At 34.8% G+C, this 25,753-nt stretch overlaps 3 protein-coding genes and 2 long non-coding RNA genes across 12 annotated transcripts; 2 read left to right on the plus strand and 3 right to left on the minus strand.

Annotated features, from left to right (window-relative positions):
• Positions 1-388: 388 nt before the first annotated feature.
• On the minus strand, positions 389-2,294 carry LOC131646392 (sodium/calcium exchanger NCL-like). Its single transcript, XM_058916437.1, has 5 exons — positions 1,568-2,294; positions 1,199-1,475; positions 943-1,117; positions 789-840; positions 389-630 (listed from the first exon to the last, which is right to left on the minus strand). Exons 1-5 carry the CDS (start codon positions 1,627-1,629, stop codon positions 594-596), a joined length of 603 nt encoding a protein of 200 aa, XP_058772420.1. The 5' UTR covers positions 1,630-2,294; the 3' UTR covers positions 389-593.
• A 1,195-nt stretch (positions 2,295-3,489) lies between these two features.
• Positions 3,490-6,926, minus strand: LOC131646393 (uncharacterized). Of its 5 annotated transcripts, XR_009297464.1 has the most exons (7): positions 6,643-6,926; positions 6,326-6,426; positions 6,110-6,224; positions 5,572-5,722; positions 4,940-5,444; positions 4,429-4,660; positions 3,490-3,784 (listed from the first exon to the last, which is right to left on the minus strand). It is a non-coding gene; the product is annotated as an uncharacterized LOC131646393 (long non-coding RNA). The 5 variants fall into 5 exon arrangements; XR_009297465.1 differs by having other exon boundaries at positions 5,572-6,215; positions 6,326-6,589; positions 6,698-6,926; XR_009297463.1 differs by having other exon boundaries at positions 5,572-6,224; positions 6,326-6,589; positions 6,698-6,926.
• A 183-nt stretch (positions 6,927-7,109) lies between these two features.
• On the minus strand, positions 7,110-10,397 carry LOC131646394 (uncharacterized). Of its 4 annotated transcripts, XR_009297470.1 has the most exons (10): positions 10,156-10,397; positions 9,943-10,071; positions 9,558-9,812; positions 9,128-9,449; positions 8,622-8,788; positions 8,425-8,462; positions 8,153-8,280; positions 7,928-8,046; positions 7,361-7,627; positions 7,141-7,256 (listed from the first exon to the last, which is right to left on the minus strand). It is a non-coding gene; the product is annotated as an uncharacterized LOC131646394 (long non-coding RNA). The 4 variants fall into 4 exon arrangements; XR_009297469.1 differs by having other exon boundaries at positions 7,110-7,242; positions 9,943-10,397; XR_009297468.1 differs by having other exon boundaries at positions 8,425-8,451; positions 9,943-10,397.
• Positions 10,398-19,851: 9,454 nt separating this feature from the next.
• On the plus strand, positions 19,852-22,695 carry LOC131649536 (uncharacterized). Its single transcript, XM_058919296.1, has 3 exons — positions 19,852-20,824; positions 20,933-21,854; positions 21,945-22,695. The coding sequence occupies exons 1-3, from the start codon at positions 19,852-19,854 to the stop codon at positions 22,693-22,695; spliced, it is 2,646 nt and encodes an 881-aa protein (XP_058775279.1).
• Positions 22,696-23,793: 1,098 nt separating this feature from the next.
• Positions 23,794-24,989, plus strand: LOC131649537 (uncharacterized). The gene is made up of 5 exons (XM_058919297.1): positions 23,794-24,007; positions 24,098-24,345; positions 24,430-24,633; positions 24,730-24,822; positions 24,909-24,989. Exons 1-5 carry the CDS (start codon positions 23,794-23,796, stop codon positions 24,987-24,989), a joined length of 840 nt encoding a protein of 279 aa, XP_058775280.1.
• The last annotated feature ends 764 nt before the right edge of the window (positions 24,990-25,753 follow it).

Raw genomic sequence — 25,753 nt, forward strand, 5'->3', positions numbered from 1 at the left:
CAGCTGTATGCAGGCTCCTTTGTGAAATAAATATGAAATTGACATTAATATTAATTTAAGGGAAAACACTTCCAAAATTATGTCAATTCTTGATAGTTTTCTATGTGTTTCATAGTATTTTATATCTCTGTCATTGACTAAAGCTAATAATATATACGCACAAAATACTTGACCCAATCAAAATAATACAAAAAAATGAAATTCAGTTTAGAAGTTTACACTCTCATGAATATGAACACAAATTAGATTATTCGCTAACATCCAATCCTATAACAACAAGCAAGCAAGCAACAGTTTGGGATTTAGAATTGTCTATTAAATATTTGTATATATGCAAGGAACCAATTTTAATATGGCACTCTAACATAAATTTTCCTAACTTTTGTAAGGTACTAATAATTCCTTGATAAGAACTTGTTAGTTAGATTATTAATTAGTCATATTACAACTATTTTTTGAATATAAGACTAATCAATTTAAAAGAAATTTTGCAATGATTGTCAACCTATTTTTTATGTCAGCCTCTCTACGACCAATGACCGGAGAGTCTGCAGTAAGAACAATTGCCTTGAAACCAGCATTTTCAGCTCTTCTCACAAGCTGAGTAACCATATTTCGGTCTGTAAACAGCTGAGAGAATAAAATAACATAAAAATATTTAATTATAACACTAATAATTGAAAAGTTAGAGAATCCATTTAGCAGTTGTTTGAATGTTTTGTGTTTTGAGAAGGAGACAAGTGACACACACAGTATAGAAAATAAAATAATGAAGACAATGTACCCACATAGAGTTGGAGGAAACGAATGCCAGGTCCTGTTGAAACAATCTCCTCCATGCTGGAAGTAGCCCATGTGGATAGTGTGTCACAAAGTTATCAAAATGAATATTCCAGATATTGAGCTAGAGTAGAGAATTAATAAATATGGTGGAAATCAAACCATGATGGTGCCAGCTAGCTCCAACTAGAGGATCGGCAAATGCAGCAGCGATAAGGGCATCGAGTAGCAGCAGCAGGCCTGCTTTGATTGAAACCCATCTAGCATTCTTAACTTCTTCAGTGGCTTCTTCACCCTGACCCCCCACATCCAGAAGATCATGTTCCCTCTTTGTTTCCTGTGCATAAAACCCTTGTCATACTTGTGTACTAAAAAGGAAATACGACAAGTTTATGAAGCTGAGCAAAGCACGACTTACGAAGTGAAAATCACTTAAAAACTTCACAGTGTGGGCACCAGCATCACCGCCTTGAACTTTAGAACGCCTGGCTCCTTGGAGCCATCTGGAGACTCCGTTAACAAACTCTGCTTCGTCAATAAGTTGATTATGAGAAGTATCAAAATCTGCCATTATTCTTGTCACAGCGTCGTCATGGTCCAGGTCAATTTCCTCGAACTGAATTCCAACAACCAGTGCTGTCATTTCACCATGAGTAAGATGTCCATCTTTATTTTCATCAATTGTTGCAAATAACCTTTATATGCAATCAAGTCAATGACAACGAAAACCATTAAAAGTAACATGTCTTAACTCTTAAGTCAAAGCACAAAGGAGAGAAAGCCTTACTTTCTAATCACGTCAGTATCAGCTTCGCCATTATCTTTCAGAAGCCTTCTCAATGAACGCATCTTCAAATGTTTCAGAAGTCCCAAAATAACATGCTTATGTTTAATATATTCCAATTTTCATTTTTGTATCCAAGGTTATGCGTATACTTAAAAAGGAAGAATTGGCCCATTGCTTTAGATTTTCTTTTACAATTACCCTGTTCTAACTTCTAACACAAATACCACATGTATAGACAACATGCAAGTCTTAAATAGAACTGGAAAGAAACACTATATTTGTCACGCATAATGAACACTAATTACTTCTCATCGGCAATAGCACGAAACGGTAATAACGACGATAATTCTATGCTAATATGCAAATCAACCTGAGCACAATCATCAATAGCGACTAAGAAACACAACAGCAACAAATCAAAAGTAAAATAAAAGCAAAAAGAGGAAAAAATTTCGGTGAGGCATTTTATCGAATACCTTGTGAGCAAGATCGAAAGCTGCATTTTCTGAACACCAACGCGAATCGAATCCTGATTCCATAACAATTCGAATCAGTTTTGAAATCCAAATCCCACCAAGAGAATCTGTGTCGTAATTGTTGTTGTTGTGTAAGAATTGAGAGGGAGAGAGCATGAGTTTGAGAGAGTGTCGCACAAGAGAAACCGAGAGAAAGCTTGAGCCAATGCGCGTGAAGAAAAGTACTTCTCCGAAGAAGCGTTTCTAAATAAGTCGTTTGCTTTCACCGAAGAAGCGTTTTTGCATATTTAGGTCAAACTTTATAAATAAGTATCCTAATCTTCCTTTCTATTTACTTTTTTTAATTTTATTTTTTCAAACTTTATATTTATTATTGAAATACACTAAATTATATTATATATAACTATATATTTTTAATATTTACAAAACTAAAAAAAATTATTAAGTAAAACTAATATATTTATTATTTTATTATAATAAAATAGATTTAAATGATTTTATCTTAATTTGTTTATTATTAATTGAAAAATTAATTTTGGTATTCTATATATATATATATATATATATATATATATATATATATATATATATATATATATATATATATATATATATATCATAATTTGTATATTTTTAATTTGTTATTAAAAAAATAACATTAGAATTAAAAATTAATTAAAAAACACTATAAAAGTAATGAATAAAATTCAAAAATTAAAGATTAAAAATTTCAATCTAATTTTATAAATATCAATGATTATAAAATATATATATATATATATATATATATATATATATATATATATATATATATATAAAATTATGTTTTAAATGAGACTTAAAAAAACAAGATGATACACTTATAGTGTAAATTAATTTGAAACTATCCTTACATATTTAAAAATCTTCAACTTTGAATCATAACTAAACAACATATAATGTATAATTATAACTTTTTTAAAAAAAAATATTATAACATTATTCTTAGAAAATATTTAAATCATTAAGCTTTTTTGAAAAAGAATAACAAAATCTATTAGTTTTTTTTTTGCAAAAAATAGTTTTTATGTTACAAGACAAATATTTTATATTATTTTGTAAATTAATAAAATAATTTTAAAAAACTACAAATAAATCCGCAGAAAGATTTCCTGCGGAATTACCTGCGGATATTTTACTATTAACAAATTTCCGCAGCAAAATCCGCAGGAAAATTTCCTGCGAACTTACCTGCGAATTTTGTATTGTTGTGAGATGTTTTGCTTGAATTATATATTCCGCAGCAAAATCCGCAGGTATATCTGCGGAATTCTCTACCAACTTCTGATCCGCAGCAAAATTTATTTAATTTAATAATGTCCCAGGAAAATCCGCAGGTATATCTGCGGAATATTTTCCGCAGGAAATTCCGCAGGTAAATCGTGTATTTCTAGTAGTGTTTCCTGTATCTTAACACCTTTATGGTGCAACAATAAGAACTCTCTACATCCTTTTGGACCTCAGTATTTCTTCTGAATTGATAAGGCAGCTGAATTGTAATCACGTGCACATTCTCCCTCTCTTCATTTTCTGAAAAAATGTGCACGATAAGCAGTTTATATCTGCGGAGGTGCCTGAGTTGCATTTTTGTAATCATGTTCAGTCGTGTTTCAAGCAGGTGCATTTTATCATACAATGTTGCAACAGTGGCTTCAATGAGGTCAAGCCTTGCCAATCCACCACCATGTATAGTTTAATCTGCCTGCAAATTAAAACAGCATATATCATTCAAATAGCTTTTTCTTTTTTAAATATATATATTGGAGTTGTCAAACACAGAAAAATATTAGTATATTCAAATTCTACTACACTACAATGTTACAGCGCCGCTACTTGACAATCTTTGTACTAAATGGCGCATCACAGAACAATAGCAGTAGCCGATATTTGACAACATTGATTTACATTTACATACTAATACACATATAAGCTTAACAATATCATCTCATTTCAATTCAATACATGTATCCATGGTTCATAATCTCCGAAAATCGTAATTGGTCAAATTGTTAAAAAGTAAATGAAAAAGAAAACACTTAATAAGAACTATTCTCATTATGTTATTTATTAACTGATGGACATGCAAAAAACACATAAATCTAGAATCTCTGCAGGAGAATGACAGTAGCAAAAAATAACTCGCCATAATTCTATAGGACCGAGGACGAAGTTCCTTCCCTATCTCAACCAACATTTGTTCTTCCTGGTTCAATCTCATTGACAATAAATACGGATGCAACAGCCCTAGAGTATCAAACATCTTAGTCTTAGCCGAAAAAATTCCTCCAATCCTCAATATTTAGTAAGACTTTTCAGTTTGACATATAAATGCAGACATAAACATACCTCTTCGTTTGACATATGCTTCTTGATGGTTATTTCAACAAATCTGATATTGATTTAGTTCATTCTTCCGTTACTAGCCGCCTCAAAAACTTTTAATCTTGACACGTTTGTATCAATTTACATAGAAGTTAAGAGCTTGTCTCGTTCAGGTTTCCTTCTATCCATCTTACCAACATCTGAAGTGCAGCCTTTTTGGTTGATCCATAGGGACCATATGTCCAGTAGCATTCACCTGTTACACAACATATAAATATAACTAACCAAAATTGAAATCAACAATGTCAAGGCCAAGTAAAATATAAACTATAAACTAACTTTTAGAAAAGATAGAGGTCCATAGCTATTCAACAATCCTGCTTTTGTACCATCAACCAAAAACTGAACTGTTATCTATGATGTGTCACTGATTATAGATGTTGTTGATGCAGCCCTACCAAGACCAGTACAAAGAAGATAAAAAAATAAAATAGTTGCTTACTAAGTCATGACCAGTTTTAATTATGTGAATTACCTATTTTTCATCGAGAGAACATATTGCATCTTGTGAGCAAGTCACAATCCCTTCTGCATCTATTTTTGTTATCTTGTCTGGATTTGGCTGAAAGGATTACTTAAGAATTTAGTTTCATATTGGATATAACTAACGACCTTGAACACAATTAAGTTAGAACAGCAGATAGGCAAAGCTTCTCAATGCCAAGTTCTCAGTGCTTACTTAAAGTCATGAGTCATGACCTCTAAAATGAAGAGAATAAATTATTATACAGGAAATTACCACCAGAACAAAGTATTGCCACCAAAGAAAATTCAAAACATGAGTCTTTGAAACTTTACCGAAAAGGCGTTGAGAAAAATGGCGCAACCATGGTCAAGTTCTACAGCGGTGCAAAAGTTTATACAATAATTATAGTAAATAACAACCCAATCGAACGTACGACCACAATATTTCAAATTTTCTCAATCTCACCCTTCATTGTTGCCCAGTGGACTATCAATAAACTGATTCCTGCTCCAACCTTCACATTCACAAATTCACAAATTCAAATACACAATATAAGTTGATAAATTACCAAATAAATAAATAACTTCAATGTCAGAAAGGAGATTTGCAGATAGGTGGTGAAATTCATCAAACTTGCTTACAGCCAAAGAAACCCAACAGAAACCGGTTCTAAAATCTTCGATATGAGCGTCGCAACAGTGAAGTAAAGCGACGAAGTAGCTGGACGGATGAAAACCATTTGTTGCAGCATCGAAAACGGAACCACATTAGAAACAGATGCAATGTAAGTACCTGAATCAGTCATTACTTTTTACATGACTTGCTAAAAGAAAAATGGAAAATCAGCAGCAGTATAATATAAATGGGCAACATAAATTTATTCCAACTGCCAATACATCTGCTCCACTTGTGAATACAACATCAACACCATCTGGATCACTAAATATCTGGAATTAAATCCAACTATTTAACCCATGAGATAGATGTATAAGTTATAATGTGTAAAACTAACTTATAATCAAATACTCTGGTATTAGTTTTATTTATAATTGAGTTTTTGAACTAATATGGTATTAGCTTTGTTAGGAATGTCCAAAGAGATTGTATTTAAAATCTAATGGACAGTTCTACAGGAATCTACAAAGAATATAATGGCGCATTGTGGTTGAGGACAATCACCTTTATTCTTGATCAATAGAATAGAGAGGAATAGTCGGTACCGTCACAATTCAGAAGCAGAGGTTCAGAAGCCGATTGAGGAGGAGCATCCTCACATCAACCATACCTACAGACCCTAACAAAATGGAAAAAAAGTATCATAAATTTCACCATTCAAGCATTCAACATCTTAAAACACACGCCCAATCACAGATTAGAATCATATCATATTCATACCGTAATATCAAGATGAGTCTTCACCGATGCTTGCTCTTTCACCAATTTCTCTACAAATGAAGAAACCAAATCTATATAACTCTACACATGCACCTTCACACCTACACAAAATCAAACTAACAGTAAATATCCCTCAAAGTAGGAAGAATTGAATGAAAAAAATAGGAAGAATTGAGTGCATTTCAAGGCTAACTATCCTTTTTCCACCATTTTTCTGTCAAATGATGTTTCATAAAAAAACAACATAAAGTTCCCTCTTAAACCCTGGGAAAAATCAAAAGCATGCACAGATGAGAAGGATTAAAAAGATTAAGGACCTATGAACAAACAATATCCTGTGCAGTGACTTTCTTAACATTACCCATTATATACCTTGGAACAACATACTCGTTACAAAACTGCAAAACCAAACAGAAACTTCATCAGATTCAGCAACCCTAAACAATAAATGTTGAGTACATAAGAAAAACATGACATAAAAGTAACTGGTAAAAACATGCCTTGTACATATTTAAATCATGGTTTGCACAAGTTTAAATGCAAAAGACAAAAATATAAAATCATTTTCCAGCAATTTCAATATTTTGGAGATCAATATGATTTGCCTTCTCTGCAGATGTAACCGCATTCTCAAACCTGCAATACATCAATAATTGATTATTCACACTGCAACAGAAACCATTGACACCTTAGAATTTTCCAATGAAGGTTAGTAATACTTATAGTATCGTGTCTAAACTCACTTTCCGAATGCGATTTGAATCTGTGTTCTAACATAGAAGGAATAAGCTTCAGCAAACATCCCAAAATATATTGCTTTAAAAGGTGAATGATTAATTTGTGGATCCTATATCGGAGCATGTGACAAAATTAATTCTGCATCATCAATTTGATGAAGTTTCAAAAGGGCTTCTGCTCTACACATAAAGAGCTGTACATTCAATTTCCAACAGATCAAAATAGAGAGTCAAAAATTAAAAAACTAAAATGGCCATAACTGCAATTAATAGATCCAATGAAAATCTCTTATCATACCTAGAACAATTGGATATACCATTCGATTCGTCATTCCTCAATAATTCTTCATCATTGCCATTGGATTCAAAGATAGGAAGAGGTCGCCCTCCTGGTTCTGGTTCCAGATCTAAGAAGAGAAGAACATACAATCCCATACGCTCCCCGACCAATCGGCTTAAACGGCACATATTTAGTGTCGATCTCAAATAGCATATGCCACATGGAATAATAATGCTTCCCTTCCGCTCTTATCCTGTTTGGAAGCTCAACTGGAGTCGCCATTTCCTACCAATCATCAACGACAACAACATCATCAACAAATAACAATCGTGATTATAAACAATTCAATACAGAGTGAAAAGAATTAGTTTGGTAAATAGTTAATATCGATTATTATTACTAAAAACCCAAATCCTTCTAGAGTTGCAACACGGAGCACAACTTGAATGAAAATTAAACAGAAGCTAAACCTTAAACTCCAATGGTTCCTCCAAATTGGAGAACCGTTAGCTTAATCGGAGAAACCCAAATTGAAATGAATCGCCATCTAAAATTCAAAGCATAAACAAAATCAAAATTATGTACATGTTGCTCTTCTTATCTTCTTTGCTGCCAAGAGAAGTTTGCTCATATCACCAGACACCTTATACGTAATTCAACAACATCGTCAATTCTTCCGTCAGCTTAATTGGAGAAACCCAAATCTAAACAAACCGTCACCATGAAATTCAAATCATAAACAAAATCAAAATACTACAAAAAGGTTAGTGCCATGAATGAAACATGCCGACATTGCAGTTTACACTTTACCTTATGTACGGTACGGAAACCAAGAACCCCAGTCACTGATAGTTCAAGCCTTTTAATACTCGGCTTCTTCAATAATTGGAGATGTTTCACCACCAATCAAGGGTAACTAACAGTGCCAATTGTTTACACTATATAAAAAATATAAATTTTTAGAAACTAAAATCAACACACGGAAACTGAATTTCACAAAACAGAAACAAAATTTCACCACTAATCGAAGGTTAGATTATCAATTGATCAAAGTTATTACTGATAAATGGAATGAGAGTTACCTTTTTGGATTTCTCCTCTTCCATTGTCTGGAAAATCTCTTCATCATACATTCAAATAACATGATTAAACACATATGATGATAATGTATATAAAAGATTACTATTATCCCATAAATTCCAATTTGAAATAAGAGAATAGTATGTGACTTAAGGATTCCAAATCGAGATTCTGCATTGTTTTAGAAAACTAAAATTACCTTTTATTTTCTTCTTTCCAAAGCCTCTGATGTACGTTTTTAATCAGCATCTGTTGGGAAAATGTGAATGTGTAGTTCCATCATTGCAGCCACGTCTCTACGGCCGCACTGACTATTCCATCATCAACATGTGACTGCATCAACCACTTATTGTTGTTCCACACAACCTGCAATGGCAAAGATTGATCAATTTAAATAAAAAAATATGATCAAAGAATGTGCTAATATGAGATACCATGGGTTAATGTCAGCCAAGCCATGGATATCATAGAAAGATAGGATAAAAAATAGAAGTTTAATTCAGTCATAATACCTTGAAATGCTTTCACTGCAGACAAGAAGGAACTGTTAAAATATATATAATTATAAAATGCATTCATGCCGATGGTCATTGTAATATCACAAATTGGAGGTGCATTTTAACATAGATGAGACATTAATGCAAAAGACAGTATAAATGTGTATCAGTATGCATGTATATAAATGAAAATGATTTAAATGATTACCTGAAATTCCATTAAGCTCAAACATAGGGACCATATTCTAATCCATATTCTCCCCAATTTCCAGAATCGCAACCATATTCCCACATTGGTAGCAGTAATTTGGAGCACTAAAAACAGTCACCACAACGAACAATGGTTTCAAGTTCCGCATTCAATAGAAGTATCCCTTTGGCTCATCCATCTTTTGAATTATCTTTGCTGATAGAAACTTTGTTTGTTTTGTTTTATTACAGAAATGGGGTTGACACCTATTTTATTCGGCACACGGGTATAGCCGATACAACCTCAGAATGGGATTCAAACTGCTTCCATCCGTTAAAACCTAAAACGATGACAAACTCCATGAAATGTGTGTATCACCATAAAAAATGTGGTCTGATCAAGGTAACGTGAAAAAAGATTAAGAAAAAGAAAGCACATGTGAACATACCCGTCAACCATGAGTGTACCATAAAGAGATTCAAATTGTCAGTCGCGTACATCCTCTTCCTTCCGCGTGAGCCAACAGATCCAAACATCCAACAACGAATACTAAATAAGAAGATATCACAAAAAGTGATATATATAAATGGATAAAAAATGATTGAAATTGAAGAAGAAAGAAACAAAAAGATCGTGATATCACGACTATAAGCAATAACTCTGCTAGATAGTAGACCAAATACTCCAACTGCGTCAATGGAACCTGAAAACAGTAAAAGGTAAACATCTCAACAGATAAGTTAGAGAGATAAAAAAGAATCTCAATTGAAAGCTCATATAAGGGAATATTACAAATAACATGATTTAATAACATTGAAAAGAAAAATAAATACCTGATGACCTTGTTCTACACCCTTCTTAAACGGATCATCAACAACACGTCTCAAAGGCCGCGCCTTCGCTTTCAGCAACGTGAGCAATCACGTCTCTGGTTCACGGGTCATAATTTGGAGATGTTTTCCCTAAAATCAAGGGGACCCATATTGGAGAAGAGAAGATGAGAGATTATAGAACTCAAAATATGAAAAAACAAAGAAAGATCTCACCGAGGAGGGGAAATCGCTGCGCGTCCGTGCCAAAGAAGGAGATGGTAAGAGGAGTGGTATTGTCCGTGCCGAGAGAGAGGGCTGAAACCGACGCCATTTCATCAGAGAAGAGAAGGAGGTTGCACTATCGTTCACGATCGAGAGTGGATGAGAGTTTTGTACGAAGATGCAGAGGAAAAAGAAACAAATCGATAGAAAGAGAGCATGACGTTTTTGGAATTGGAATAAAAACGGTTAGGTAGAAGAAAACATGAGAAACCGTTTTTGGAATTGGAATAGATACGTAAAACAGAAGGTTGAAGAATAGGAGGTGGCTGATGTGGAATTATGAGGGAACAGATGCTGATGTGGATAGCCTAAAAATTGCTCAAATGGTAGACTTTTCTTATATGATAGATTATAATTAGAATATTAATAATTCAAATTTTAAAACAAACTTAAACATTAACTTACCTATATTGCCGTAATGAAACTCTGAAATTTCACAAAAGAAATAAAAATGGATCTCTTAAATGAGTGTACTTCTCATAAATTATTAACATTATTATTAACATTTTGTTAATTAAACAGTTGAATTTCTCTACACACATTAATCACAAGTCCGTATATAATTATGTGTAGTAGTGTTGGATGAACACAAGAGTTCCCCCAAACACTTCATTGAAGAACAGACTATATTTTCTAATGGTATTTACATCAATTAGATAGTAGTGCTTAGAGGTTTTGAATTGGTCTCGGGCTTGAAAATCAACTTCTCTAAGAGCAATGTGTACGGGGTTAATGTGGGAGAGTGGTTCTTGAACTCGGCTAGCCAATTTCTTGGTTGTAAAAGGGGGGGCGGTTCCTTTTACTTTTCTTGGTATAAGTGTCGGAGTTAATCAAAGTAGGAGGAGAGTTTGGTCGGGTGTTATTAATAATATCAAGAGAAGGCTTTCGGTTTGGAAAGGGAAATGTATCTCCGTCGGTGGTAGGGTGACTCTTTTTAAAGCGGTCCTAAACGCTATTCCCACATTCTTGTTATCTTTCTACAAGGCTCCGGGTGTGGTTGTTAAGGAAATTAGAGGCATTATTAGGAAGTTCCTTTGGGGAGGAAATAAGGATGCTAGAAGCATTCATTGGGTTGATTGGTCCACGGTGTGCAATCCAAAGGAAAAAGGCGGTCTCGGTATAAGAGATGTAGGCGAAATCAATAAGACTCTCCTCCTCAAATGGAAGTGGCGAATTCTCACGGACGATACCGCTATATGGCGCAAGTTCTTGGATATGAGGTATGTTGTTCCTAAGTTGAAGGTGCAAGGGTATATTGAAGAAGGAAGAAACAATAAAGACTCTAAATGGTGGAGGGATGTTATAAAGAATGATATCAATTCTGAGATAGGTGAAGTTGGCTTCTTGAGCAATATTCGTAGCAAGGTGGGAAATGGTAAAAATGTTTTGTTTTGGTCTAGCAAGTGGAGGGGCGACTATTCTGTTCAGGAATTGTTCCCGGATTTGGCTTCGATTTCTCTGGATATTTATGTCACAGTAGCAGCTGCTGCCAATTTTGTTGAAACAGGTTCTGTGTGGGATCCCGTGGCCATCTTTGGCTCTGCAGTGTTGGCTCAGGTAGTGGTGAGCAGTTCTGCCTTGCGCGACAGATGGCAGCAGCTACTGCAGCTGCTGGTTGGTGTTCATTTGTGCAGCGGAGAGGAGGATAGGTTCGTCTGGCTGCCGGACCTCAGTGACAAGTTTTCGGTCCACTCGGCGGCGGACATGATTGCAGCTCGGAAGTCTTGTCCTTGGCAACCCCAAGTCTTAAATAGAATGAAGATAATGTGGAATTTACCGCTTCCTTTGCGGATCAAAGTTTTCTTGTGGAGATTTTTTTCTTCAAGAATACCCACCATTGATGCATTAATTCTTAGAGGGGTGAATAATATTAATAGTTTGTCGTGTGTCTTTTGCGGGAATGATCCGGAGTCTTTGATGCACACGTTCTTTTCTTGTATTGTTTCCTTGAAGGTGTGGGAGAAGATTTACGGGTGGTTAGGAAAAGATGTCCCTTTCTCCTTCGAAGAGTTTTTGGATTTGGAGGTTATTCAAGAGAAGACAAAGGGAGTCGGAGCCAAGATGAAAATCAATACCATTTGGATGGCGTTGGTGTGGAGCTTTTGGATTATGCGCAACTCCATTGTTTTTGAGGAAGTAACCTTTTGTTTCGACATGGTGGTTTACAATGTAATGTTCTTTTCGTGGAGTTGGCTATCTAGATTAAACTTAAACGCTTCCTCCTCGTTTTATGAGTGGTACAAGATACCGCTTATTTGCTTCCCGAATTTGTAATTTGTTTGGTTGGGTTGCACCCCTTGTGCGTTTCGTTATCAATTGCTTATTGAAAAAAAATAAAAAAAGATAGTCTCATCTCAAGCATGAAGTGTACAAAGGAACTCTAAGATTTAGCCAACAAATTATTAATTTGCTGAAGATAATGTGTAGCTAATGCCCTATATACAGTACAGAATAATGGCCAGGATGATTGGCAAGAGGAAATGAGAATGAAAAGTTCCTCTAAATGTGTGAAGTGATACACTTCAACGTATTTGATTCCATTAAGCGCTTTGTGATATTTTGCATCTCAAACAGAGGTCAAAGCAAAAACTTGGAATAACATATATCTCATTTATTTTGTTCAATGTGTCGTCCAGGTTCATTTCTTTGCATAAGTAAATCCATATTTTTCTTCTGAGGACCGCCCATCACTAAAAGAGGTATAAAGAGTGATGCCTACTATGTCAATGAATAATAACTAGGGTATTTGCATTGTGGTTTGTACATTTGACTTAAAGATAAAACTATACCTAATTTGATTTTTGATAATTACTTTTAAAAAATTTGATCCAATCAAATTTAATGTAACTTAATTTAAATTAGTTTTACAATAATTAAATTACAAACAATAAATATTATTAATATCATAAAATTAAATTAGTTTTACAATAATTAAATTACAATATATATATATATATATATATATATATATATATATATATATATATATATATATATATATATATATATATATATATATATATATATATATATATATATATATATATATATATATATATATAAACTACTAAAAATATGACATTTGCTTAAAGGATTTTACATCAGGTATTGAAATATATGATGTGAAAAATATTTGTCAAAAGATTTTACATCAGACATTTATGATGAAAAAATGAAAAATGCACTACTAGAAATTTGGCTTACGACCACGCTAAAATTGTCCACAGCTCAGAAACTGTGGCCACATATATGATTTGGCCATGGTTATCAAAGCGTAGACGTATGTTATAGAATATTGAATCCGGAGTGTAAAACTGTGTCCTGTACTTCAATTGCCACGGTTATATAACGGTAGATATTTTAAGCCGCAACTAAGAAACCGAGGCCTACAATTTTCAGTTCAAACTGTGGCCAAAACCCCAAAAAAACCCCTCCAAAAGTTCCCTCCTTTTTTTTTTAGTTTCCCTCTATCTTTTAATATTTTCTTTTCTATTTTTTTTAATTAAAAAAAAGAAAAAAAATGAAAGAACAAAGGCATTGAAACGAGCCATATGAACAAAAACACGCACACTATCGGAAAACTCCATCTCCCAAAACTATCTGAAAACTCCATCTCGCTTCGCCGCTCCGCCGCTGCTGCCACCTCCATCGCTTACAGGTTAGATTCTTCATCTTCATCTCTGCTTTCATCTCTGCTTCACCTTCATCTCACTAACCTCAATCATCTCACGAACCCTAACCCTCTTCATCTTGTAACGCCCCGAATTTAATTAATTGGTTAATTAAATTAATTAAGGATTTAATTAATTGAAATTGTCGAAGTTGGGAATTTACCAGAATTAATCTAAGGAATATAAGTGAATTATTATATCGTTCGAGCGGTTGAATGGAAAGTCGAATTAAATTCGTCTGTTAATCGGAGAAATAATATCAGGGATATTATTAATTTATTGGAGTATTTGTTTAATTAACTTGGTTGGTGACATTAGTAGTTTGGAGGTGTGAATATAGGCCCATTAAGGAGTTTGTGAGAATAATAATAATATGGTGAAGTAAAAGGAAAATATTAGGTTTTGGCATCAGTAAAACAAAATAAGGGTTTGTAGAGAAAAGAAGAGAACGTGGAAGTGTTTGTGCAGAGAAGAGGAAAAGAAAAGAGATACGAGAAATATGCCGTGAAGAGAAAAATGGAAGAATTACGCGAAGCCGGAAAATTTGGATTCGAACGGAATTATAGAGCGGACTCCGAATACAAGGTAAGGGTGGGGTTCTTGCTCTATAAACGGGGATATGATGGACCGTATATGGGGTTTAGGAAATTTTATTATCTCTTTGTGTTCGATTGATTTCTAAAAATTGTATGAAACTATCGTGTGATTGATTCTGCGTAAATTTGTTGTTTCCGTAAAAATTTATGTGTTGATGATTTAATTGGTGTTAATTTTATCTGATTTGATACATACAGTTTGGTACCGATAATCGTATTGTTGCCTGTGACAATTTTAATAAGGTATAAATATATAGTTACTTTTATTTATCGTTACTGTATCTCACTTTATTTATATATATACATATGTATATATGGTGCGGTAATTTGCACATAAATATCTAGTATGCTTGAAACACTTGCAAGAGAGTATTGTAATGCCACCGGACTCTAGCGACACTATACAGATTCAGAATACAAAATAGGTACTGTAGATTTGATAAACATAATAATTTGGTACATATTATAGTGTAGCGGCGGCACTGTAACCTTAAATTGAGAAATCAATTTCAAGTTACGAAGATATTTAATAATAATAATAATAATAATAATAGTTTAATATTATTGATATAATATTTTAGGAATTTTGAGTAAGAGATAATATTTGAATTATATGGCCAATTTAAGTGATTTTTAATTATGTTAGAGTTATATGGTTGTCAGAGTTGCTTTCGAGTTGTTTAGAGTAAAATCCGAGAAACTATAGATTAAAATTGAAGGTATTTGACTCTTTAGAGTTGTTCTATTATTACTTGAGTCAGACCATTAGGTTTATAACAGTTGCTCTTATATGTAAGAGTTATCAGTAGAGGATTTTTGGGCACTTTAGAGTTGTAGGGATTATTGTAGAGTTGTTTAGAGTTCCTTGGAAACCCTGTCTAGTTATAACTATATATGGTTATGATTTTTTTTTACTAGTTAATAATATAGAATAATATTAGAAGTGTTTGGGAATAATTCGATAACCGTTGTGCTTGCAGTGTTTTTGGTGATGTTGCGACGTGACGTATTTTTGTGAGTTTTGTGAAGTATGGCGATGTTTGCGTGAATTATCTGTGATGAATTATTATTGTTGAGTTGTCGTGTAATATATTGCAATGTTGCGATGAGTTTTTGTGAATTATTGCGAAGTGCAGGATTTAAGGTGACGATTGTTTATCAATAATTATTGATATATTTTGGCGATGTAGGAAAATGCCTATGTGACGATGTTTGGCGACGTGTTTGTGATTTATTGCATTTCATTCGTGTCTCATGATTTGCATATTTTAGCGACGGCCTAGATTGGCAAACAGTGACGAAGGCTTATGCCTGTTTTGATGCCTCTATTATCTGGCAATTGGCGATGGGGGCTGAAGCCCTGGGTACCACATGCATGTGCATTTGTTAGAGTCGCATTTCATTTGTGTGATTATGAGTTTATGCGTTGTGATGTGTGAACTGATGTGAATCGTTGTGTATTATGAATATGAGATATGTGAAATATTGTGACGTGTGTTTTTTTTTTAATTTAAAACGGTGAAGTAAATTAGATGGTAATAATTATACCGCAAAGTGATGATTATTATAACCTGAACCTAAATATATTGTTTATCATCACCCTGTTTATATGGTTTGATATCTCACCCCTTTCTTTTGTTTCGCCGTTACCTTTATACTGGTAACGTGCAGAGATAGCTTTGATGAAGATTTAGACACTGTGAGTCGAGTCGGTGGTCGCTCTGATACGTAGCACTCAGGGGGATAAACGATTGCTTTATTATTTGTTATGTTTGCTGAATTTTAGTGATGTTTTACTTTTGTTGTGACTCAAAGTTATTTGCGAAGATGCTATGATGATTAAACTGAAAATAGAGAAGTTTTGTGAATTCCGCTGCGAGTTAAAAATGTTTATTTTGATAAAATGATTTCGAAGATTAATTAAATTATCGTTTTAAATTCCTGAGCTATGTATCTATACGAAGGTAAATAAGCCGTAATTGTTTTTGAATGACGAATATGTGATACCTCAAATGAATTTGTTTGGAATTTATACTCTAATTTTCCGTATAATTTATCGGGTAGATTGGGGTGTTACATAGCTCAATTGGTAGTGAGAATGGATTGAACATGTACTTGAACCCCAGGGTACATGGTTCGATTCCCACGGAAGGCAAAAACTCTACTAGTGAGGGGGGTAGAGAAGATCGTGAGGTAATAGTGCCGGGAACGCCGAAGGCTCGGGCTGTTACATAAAAAGGCGCCTTTTTAATGTAACACCCCGATATCCGCTGCACGCATCAACCGTGTCGGCCAACCGAGCATGTTACCGGCTTAATCAATAATCCCCCCTAGGTCTGCTTATCGGCTGCCCAGGAAATATTGTTTTTGCCTCCCGCAGGAATCGAACCATGTACCTAGGGGTTAAGTACATATTCATAGCAATTCCTGCGGGAGGCAAAAACAATATTTCCTGGGCAGCCGATAAGCGGACCTAAGGGGGATTATTGATTAAGCCGGTAACATGCTCGGTTGGCCGACACGGTTGATGCGTGCAGCGGATATCGGGGTGTTACACATCTCACGAATCCTAACTCTCTTCATCTCACGAACCCTAACTCTCTTCATCTCACGATTCTCTGTCCGTGTTCCTCATCTTCTCTATCGTCTCCTCTGATTTTCTTTGGACCTAATATATATTTTGTTTTGCAGTTGAGGTACCAAAGCTTCTGGAGGCTTCCTCTATTCATCTGCGTACGATTATCTGGGTACGATTCTCTTCTCTGTTCGTGTTCCTCATCTTCCCTCGTCTCCTCTGATTTTTTTTTGACCTAATATATATTTTGTTTTGCATGTGAGGTACCAAAGCTTCTGGAGGCTAATACGGTAGGGTTTCTTTTTGACCTAATCTATGTTTAAACAAATTCTACTACTGATGTTTGGATAGTGTGATTTAATGCATGTTTTGTTTTGACCTAATCTACTGAGGGCTTCATTTTGACCTAATCTCTGCATTGTTATATCTGTTGTTGTTATTTATGTTAGATTTTGTTATGGTGATTTGAAACTGAGAGAGGCACTGAGTTTATGTTAGATTTTGTTATGGTGATTTAGGTTAGATTTTGTTAGGGTTGAAAACTGATGTGGATTTTAGGTTGAGAAAGTATGTTAGATTCAAGTTAACTGCTATTTCCGTTATTTGACTGTTAGTATTGTTAAATCTAAAATTGATTTTCTGTTTGGGACGAAACCAGAATGCTAGTTATGCTGAATATCATGAATTGAATTGAATTTCGTGTGATTATTAGAAGAAATTATTGTTATTATGATATGTGTATGTGTATGATAATTTATGAATTTTACTCTGAAACTCTATTATGCTGCAATATACTATAGATTATTCATTTGAAGGAAGTTTGTAATTATGTATTTTTTGTTTGTTTGTTTAGGGGAGGAATATTCTTGAAACAGATCATCCAGAAGGTCCTTTTGGCACTAAGGTCAGTGTTCTAACTTGTTTCTGAGCTCACTTAGATTTGTGTTTGCTGCTGCATTCCTCTGTGTTGGATTAGATCTTGCAAGAGTTGATTTTGACATGTACTTTGTAGCGGAATGATTTGTGTTTGACGACCTTTAAGTAGAAAAGGGATTTTTTAGCAAAACTAATCTTGCTAGAATGATATAACTGATTCTTGGCTTGGGATTTGGGACTAACTAGTAACTACTTTCAATCCATAATGCATAACTTTAGGATTCAAAGTTAAAACTGATTGTATGTTTTAGTGACTTGATTTGATGAACTGATGTGCCACTACTATTGTGGCTGCTGTTCATGCTACTATTTAGTAGTTTGTTTTCTTAAATTTTCTTGCATCAACTTATATTGGGTCCTATTAATGTTCGTGCATCTCGTAAGGAAGTGTCGCTTATGTTGTAATTAGTTGTTGTTTTTCTTTGGCGTAGAACAATTCAATTATTGAAATGTCTACTTTAAGTTTCGGTATCTGATATATATATATATAGTCTGTGCTATTGTATGTACACTTCTTGCTCTTAAGTGGCCATTCAGTTTACATACTTTAAGTTTCTATCAGTATGTAAACTAAAAATCATGAAGCTGTGGAAGTTTCTTATGCATATTTAGTGAATGTAGCAGAAAGAGAAAGAAAATATTATAAAAAACATGAAATCCTCCTTCTGGTATTTGTGTGTAACTGCTACTGAAGATTACTTAAAAGGCAGCATTTGTTTGTTTCAAACACAGGGCTATTGATTTTATAAATCTGTTATGAATTTGTGTGACTCTGTTATGAATTTTATAAATCTAATTTTGTGTATTATTAAGTTGCATAGCATAGCTGCAGTGTGGTTATTGATTTCTTTTTGTTATTGATACAGCTCAATTCCCTCAAAGGAGACGAAGGAAAGCGACAACTGCATTTTATTTGTGTGTGACTCCATTTCTCTGTTTTAAGGTAACAATTTGTGTTCTTTTAGGCTTCACCACATAAATTTTAATACGTGGTAGTATATCTCATGGAATGTTTTGATTCATATGTATATGATTATATAATTCTGTTGCCGTCTAAAAATGATTTTTATAAATCAGTAATCATGTTAGTGCTTTTCTTACCTAATTAGTTGTATATTAGGTATATAATGTATATACAATAATTCTTGCAAAGATTCTGTCCCTGGCTTGTGTAGTTTAATTCCATTTATATACAATAATTCTGTCCCAGTAATTTTTTTGTTGCTCAGCACATGTTTTGGTACTGTTAGTACATTTTTTTTGTATGAATTCAGTTTTGAATGTGTTATGTGTTTTGAATGTGTTATGTGTTGTGTTTCAAATATATAGATTATCAATTCATGGACAAAGAGTGGACTAAATTACCGTGGTTTAGTCAAGAGTATATCAACGGTGTTACTCGATTTTTAGACTTTGCCTTCACTAATGGAAGACCTCAAGGAGGTGAACTTCTATGCCCTTGTGCTAAGTGTACAAATATATATTGGAAAACCAGGGATATTATTAGGGATCACCTAATAGCCAAAGGTTTTCTAGACGGTTATGACGTTTGGTTGCACCATGGGGAGAAACTACAAAGGTCTATGGAAATTGGTGATGGGATGGAAGATCAAGAGGGATCACATGATGACATTCCTGGCTTATTGCATGACATATATGGAGATAGGGCAGAAGCACACGGAGTTGATGAAGGTCCCAATGACGAGGCTAGAACGTTTATAGTTTGATTAAAGAGGCGGAACAAGAACTGTACCCTGGATGCAAAGACTTCTCTTCGTTATCATTCACGATTCGACTCTACTTGTCGAAATGTCTCCACGGATGGAGCAATACGTGATTCACTGCCCTATTAGAATTATTGAAAGAAGCAATGCCTGATTTGAACATTCCGGAATCATTTTACAAGACAAAAGCCATGATAAGTGGTTTAGGCCTTGATTATAAGAAGATAGATGCATGCCCAAACGATTGCATGCTATTTTGGAAGGAGCATGAAAAGGAAAATTCTTGCACTATTTGTGAAGCTTCACGGTGGAAACAAAATGCTGCAACTGAAGGATGCGAGTCTGAGCAACCAAAAAATGACTGTAGAGTTCCTGCAAAAGTTTTGAGGCACTTTCCGTTGATTCCTAGACTACAAAGGTTGTTCATGTGTTCAAAGACAGCTGAGTCAATGAGATGGCATGAAGAAGAGCGCTCAAAGGATGGAAAATTGAGGCATCCTGCTGATGGTGAAGCGTGGAAGGACTTTGATGAGCTCCATCCAGATTTTTCTAGTGAGTCCCGCAATGTAAGACTTGGCTTAACGAGTGATGGGTTTAATCCATTTAGGACCATGAGCTTATCTCATAGTACATGGCCTGTCTTGATGATGGTATACAACACACCACCTTGGCTGTCCATGAAACCTGAATATACAATGTTGTCATTGTTGATTCCTGGACCAAAATCTCCAGGCAACGATATCGATGTTTACCTCCAACCACTGATAGAGGAGCTAAAGGAGTTATGGGAATCTGGCATAGAGACATATGATTCTTCAATGAATCAAACTTTTCAAATGCGTGCAGCTCTTCTGTGGACAATTAGTGACTACCCTGCTTATGCTATGTTGTCGGGATGGAGCACCAAAGGAAAATTGGCGTGTGCTTGTTGTAAATCTAACAACAATTCGTTATACCTCAAACACAGTCATAAGACGTGTTATATGGACCACCGTACCTTTTTAACAAGAACTCATTCTTGGAGAGACGATGTCAAATCATTTAACGGAGAAGAAGAACATAGGACTGCACCATCCATGTTAAACGGGGCAGAAATTCTTGAACTCTTAAAAGATTTCAGTAATGAATTTGGGAAGAAAAAGAAGAAAGTTGATGGCCCGTGGAAGAAGAGGTCAATTTTTTTTGAGTTGCCTTACTGGGCTCAAAATACATTGCGCCATAACTTAGATGTAATGCACATTGAAAAAAACATATTTGATAGTATTGTTGGAACTCTTTTGGACATCATGGGGAAGACAAAAGATCATATTAAAGCCCGTTATGATTTGCAAGAAATGGGAATTAGAGAAAGACTTCATCCAAGGGAGATTGGTGGAGGACGTTCAGAGTTTGCAAAAGCGTGTTTCTCAATGACTCCGCACGAGAAGTCAATTTTTTGTGGAGTTATAAAGGCTGCCAAGTTACCAGATGGGACTGCATCAAATATTTCAAAATGTGTACAAGTTGGTGACAAAAAAATATCTGGTTACAAGAGCCATGATGCGCATTTCATGTTACACTATTTGTTGCAAATCGCAGTAAGAAGCACAATGCCCAAGGAGGTGGCAACCCCACTAATTCGTCTTGGTTCCTTTTTCCGCTCTCTCTGTCAGAAAGTTATACAAGTGGAAGATTTAGATTACCTGGAAAATGAGATTGCAGAGATACTTTGTCAGTTGGAGATGATATTTCCTCCAAGTTTCTTTGACATAATAGTTCACTTGCCTATTCACCTGGTAAATGAAGTTAGATTGGGTGGTCCTGTTCAATTTCGATGGATGTATCCCACCGAAAGATACTTGTGTAAACTTAAGAACTATGTCCACAATAGAGCTTATCCTGAAGGTTCTATTGCCAAGGGGTATCTGGCTGAAGAAGCTATAACATTTTGCTCAAGGTATTTGCATAGCAATGTAGATACAAGGTTTAATAGGAAGAGTCGGAATTATGATGTTACCAATTCACTTGAAACGGATCCGGATGATTACTTTACAACTGTCGGTCGTCCTTTAGGGGGGGCAGGCAAACCCTTTCATCTCGATGTGAAATCAAAGGATGATGCCCATCGATACATCTTATTCAATTGCAATGAAGTTCAAATTTACATCAGGTAGTACAATAACTTTTTGTCCTCCTATGTATTTATCTACTAATCCTAAGATTAGAGACATGTTAACATATAATTTGTTGACTTTTGTAGTGAGCATGATCAAAGTGTTAATTCAAACACTAACAAAAGGAAGTGGACCAAGGCCAAAAGTCAAAGTAAAGAATTTAGTGAATGGTTTAAAACTCGTGCCCAGAATGATGATGTGCCATTACAACTTGAAAAACTTTCTAGAGGTCCTAATTTTGTTGCAAAGAGGTATCCAGGTTATGTCATTAATGGATATAGGTTACATACTAGGAAACGAGATGCAAATCGCAAAACTCAAAATTCTGGCGTAACTTTAGTTTCACTAACTTCAAGTTTCGCTAGCTCCAAGGATGGAAATCCTAGGACAGAACCCATCACATATTATGGAACCATTGTTGATATAATTGAGTTATACTACTATGGAAATTTCAACTTTGTATTGTTTAAGTGCGATTGGTTTGAGGTTGAAAAAGACAAATACGGACTTACTTGTGTGCGTTTCAATAAGAAAATTTATCAGAATGATCCATTTGTGCTACCTTCTCAAGTTCATCAATGTTACTATGTCCAAGACCCTTTTGATCCAAACCGGCATTATGCTCTGCAAACAGTTCCACTAGATTTCTTTAACAGTGCTGACCCGTCAAACTTACAAGCTGAAAGTGGAGAAAATAGTGATGGTGATGGTGAATTAAATTGGGTTAGGGAAGACATACCTGCAACAATAGCTGAAACAACTTATGAAATGAATGAAACTGAAAGTGATGGAAAGGATTTTGATTATGATGATACCCTATTTGATTTAATGGACTAATGTCAATCTATTTCATTTCTGGTGTAATACATTTCTTTTTTATTTTCCATTTGAACTTTTCATGTAATGGTTTAATGAGTTGTATTCATTAGGAGAATGACAATATCATTAGAATTTCTGATGTAACTGATTGGATGTGTTGAATCTATTTCATTTCTGTTTTTGTAAATCCACTATGTGTTGAATCCACTATGTGTTGAATCTATTTCATTTCTGTTTTTGTAAATCCACTATGTTTTGAATCATATGTAATTTATCTTCATGTCCAGTAATTTGTGAGTTATTGTTAACTGTTTGAATATTGCAAATTAGTGCTGATTGGTTAAACTTTGTTTCTTTTAATATTTTCCATGTTAACAGAAAATGAAGAAGGTTTCAAACTTGCAAAAGAAGACGGCTGCCGCACAAAAGGGTGAACAAGTTACCGCCAATTTTCGGTTGCCTCTATTTAGATCTAGTGCTGAATTGGCTAAGAAGTATGATATCAAATTCGAGATGGTAAATAATAATAACCGTGAAGGACCTAGTAAAGTAGGCATCCGACCTCCTTTTGTGCCTGCATCTAGGGAACTATTCAACTTATCTAAGTTTGAAACTGCTGCTTCAAGGATTGATAGTTCGGCCGATGTGTTTTATCCAAGCAAAATGAGGACAAGGCAGACAACTCCCAGAAAAGTAGGGGCTGAATGTACTGATTCAAGGACCATGCAGCAAGTGAATCCCAAAACAGGGCCTAAAATTGCTTCAAGGACCAGGCAGCAACTTACTAAAAAAACAGGGCCTGAAATTGTTGATTCAAGGACCAGGCAGCAACAAGGAAATGATAAGCAAAATCCTTCAAGTGCAAAGCAGCAACAAGGAAGTGCAAAGCAGCAACAAGTTTCAAGTGCTAAACAACAAGTTTCAAGTGCTAAGCAACAAGTTTCAAGTGCTAAGCAACAAGCTTCAAGTGCGAATCAGAAACGTCCTTCAAGTGCGAATTAGCAACGTCCTTCAAGTGCAAAGCAGAATCCTTCAAGTGCAAAGCAGCAACCTAAGGAGAAACGGGTGGCTGACACTGCTGATTCAAGGTCAAACCAGAATCGTATGAAAAGGGCAATGGTAGAAGTTGATGGAAATTCCGGGACAGAGCAAGGAAGTGGCTTGAAGAAGACAAAACGAAGCCCAATGTGTAAATCGACATCAGTTGAAGAATTCCTCAAAGAAAATGGGGAAAATAGTGAAGAAGATGAATGTGAGAATCTTGAGGAAGAAGAAAATATGATGGGTGAAGAAGAAAACACTCAGCAAAATGGAAGTAAACAAACTGAAGGTACATACTAAGCTTCGTGTCATGCATTATTCTTTATTATTGTTTCATTCAAATTTATATCCCATGCTAATTATATTTTATCTAACACAGCGGCAAGTAAGAAAAGGACACGTGGACCAACTAAATGTTTGAAAATCCATGCTAGAAAGAGTGCGGATCGTGAAGAGGTGGTCTTAGACGATGATGGAGAACCTATTGGACCCAATGATCGAACCGTGACAGATTTGAGTTGTTTCCTTGGCACTGTCGCAAGGAATTCAGACTTGTGTCCCTTAGTTTATACTAACTTCAAAGCTTTGAAGAAAGCAAACAAGGACCGTATATGGGAATTTGTCATTGTAAGTGGGAATTTGTCATTGTGTGAATCTAAATATAAGCTGTGTTCCTTATTTACTTGTCACTAATTTCCTTTTTTGTTGTAGGATAAATTCATTATCCCTGAAAATGGAAGTAGAGCGGTTTTCTCTCGCATTAATGATGCTTGGAGGCGTTTCAAGAAAGATCTCAAAAAGAGTTGTTTTTTAAAGTACACTACTATGAGTGAAAGATTGAAGCATCGTCGCCAGACCGTACCTGAAGTTCATTTCAAGCAATTGATATCCTATTGGAAGAACAATAACATCCAAGTAAGATAACAATTAGCAATTGATCAATGATGTCCCTAATATTTAATTCTGTAATTTAACATTTGCTGTCCCTAATTTTGCTGTTTCTGAATGTAGAAAATTAGCAAAATCAATGCTGTGAACAGAGCTAAGCAAAAGTATATGCATCGGATGGGCCCAACAAACTTTGCGAGGATTCGTGCAAAACTGGTAGGGTGTTTATACATCCTTCAATTTACAATTATGTATTGGTTGAGTGATTCATATTTTGATGTGTTTATTATCAACCAATGTAGCGTGCTAAGAAAGAGGACGGAAAGGAAGTTAGCCAGGCAGAGATGTTCATTGAGACTCGACAAAGTCGAAAAGGAAAATAGCCAGATGAGGAAACTTCAAGTGTAATTGTAAGCCAGGCAGATTATGCCTTTAATCAACATTTGCCTTTAATCATTTATTTTTCTAATGTGAATATTTTCTAATGTGAATATTTTTTAATTAGTCTAAGCTTCAAGAATCAGTTCAGAATTCAACTGAATCTGAGACATTTAACTCCTTGTTTAGGAAAGAAAAATCTGGACGAGTTCGTTGCTTTGGAAGAACAATAACACCTACCATGCTTAAAAGAAAAGAAGAAATTCTGGTTATTAAAAGGCAGCATAATGATGAAGTGGCTGGCATGAAGAGGGAGATGGATGGTATGAAGGCGCTATTTAAGACAATGATGAAGCAACAAAACCCACATATGAGCGACGACGAGATCTCTAATTTGATGGCAAGTGCTATGGGCTGTTCCATTAGTTCTACTGCAGCTCCTGCTGATCCACATTTGTCTGCATCAACTCATATTCCGCATTGCGAACAGGTATACTCTAAACTACAAAAATTGCAGCATATGGCACTGTATAGGGCACTGAATTATCAAGTTTTTTCTGAAATTAGAAACTGTATTAGGGCACTGAATTATCAAGTGTATAGGGCGCTGAATTAGAAACTGAATTATCAAGAATTAGAAACTGTATAGGGATCACATTAAGAAACTGAATTATCACTGAATTTCTGAAATTGTATGGTTATCATGGATGAACAAGTGCAGGGATCACATTAAGTGTTTACTCGAATAGTGAAAAACTGATTTTATTAG

This window comes from Vicia villosa, linkage group LG2, assembly GCF_029867415.1.
Source record: "Vicia villosa cultivar HV-30 ecotype Madison, WI linkage group LG2, Vvil1.0, whole genome shotgun sequence".
Classification (NCBI taxonomy): Eukaryota; Viridiplantae; Streptophyta; class Magnoliopsida; order Fabales; family Fabaceae; genus Vicia; species Vicia villosa.

Excerpts from the sequence above, each read along its gene's own strand:
- LOC131646392 (XM_058916437.1), bottom strand. The coding sequence starts at position 1,629 with ATGCGTTCATTGAGAAGGCTTCTGAAAGATAATGGCGAAGCTGATACT. Across the intron at positions 1,118-1,198 it reads TTTTAAGTGATTTTCACTTC|GAAACAAAGAGGGAACATGA; the intron begins GTAAGTCGTGCT and ends TTTTATGCACAG. Across the intron at positions 841-942 it reads AGCTAGCTGGCACCATCATG|CATGGAGGAGATTGTTTCAA; the intron begins GTTTGATTTCCA and ends GGCTACTTCCAG.
- LOC131649536 (XM_058919296.1), top strand. The coding sequence starts at position 19,852 with ATGCCTGATTTGAACATTCCGGAATCATTTTACAAGACAAAAGCCATG. Across the intron at positions 20,825-20,932 it reads TGAACTCTTAAAAGATTTCA|ATGTAATGCACATTGAAAAA; the intron begins GTAATGAATTTG and ends GCCATAACTTAG. Across the intron at positions 21,855-21,944 it reads GAAGTTCAAATTTACATCAG|TGAGCATGATCAAAGTGTTA; the intron begins GTAGTACAATAA and ends TGACTTTTGTAG.
- LOC131649537 (XM_058919297.1), top strand. The coding sequence starts at position 23,794 with ATGGTAGAAGTTGATGGAAATTCCGGGACAGAGCAAGGAAGTGGCTTG. Across the intron at positions 24,008-24,097 it reads TGGAAGTAAACAAACTGAAG|CGGCAAGTAAGAAAAGGACA; the intron begins GTACATACTAAG and ends TATCTAACACAG. Across the intron at positions 24,346-24,429 it reads GTATATGGGAATTTGTCATT|GATAAATTCATTATCCCTGA; the intron begins GTAAGTGGGAAT and ends TTTTTGTTGTAG.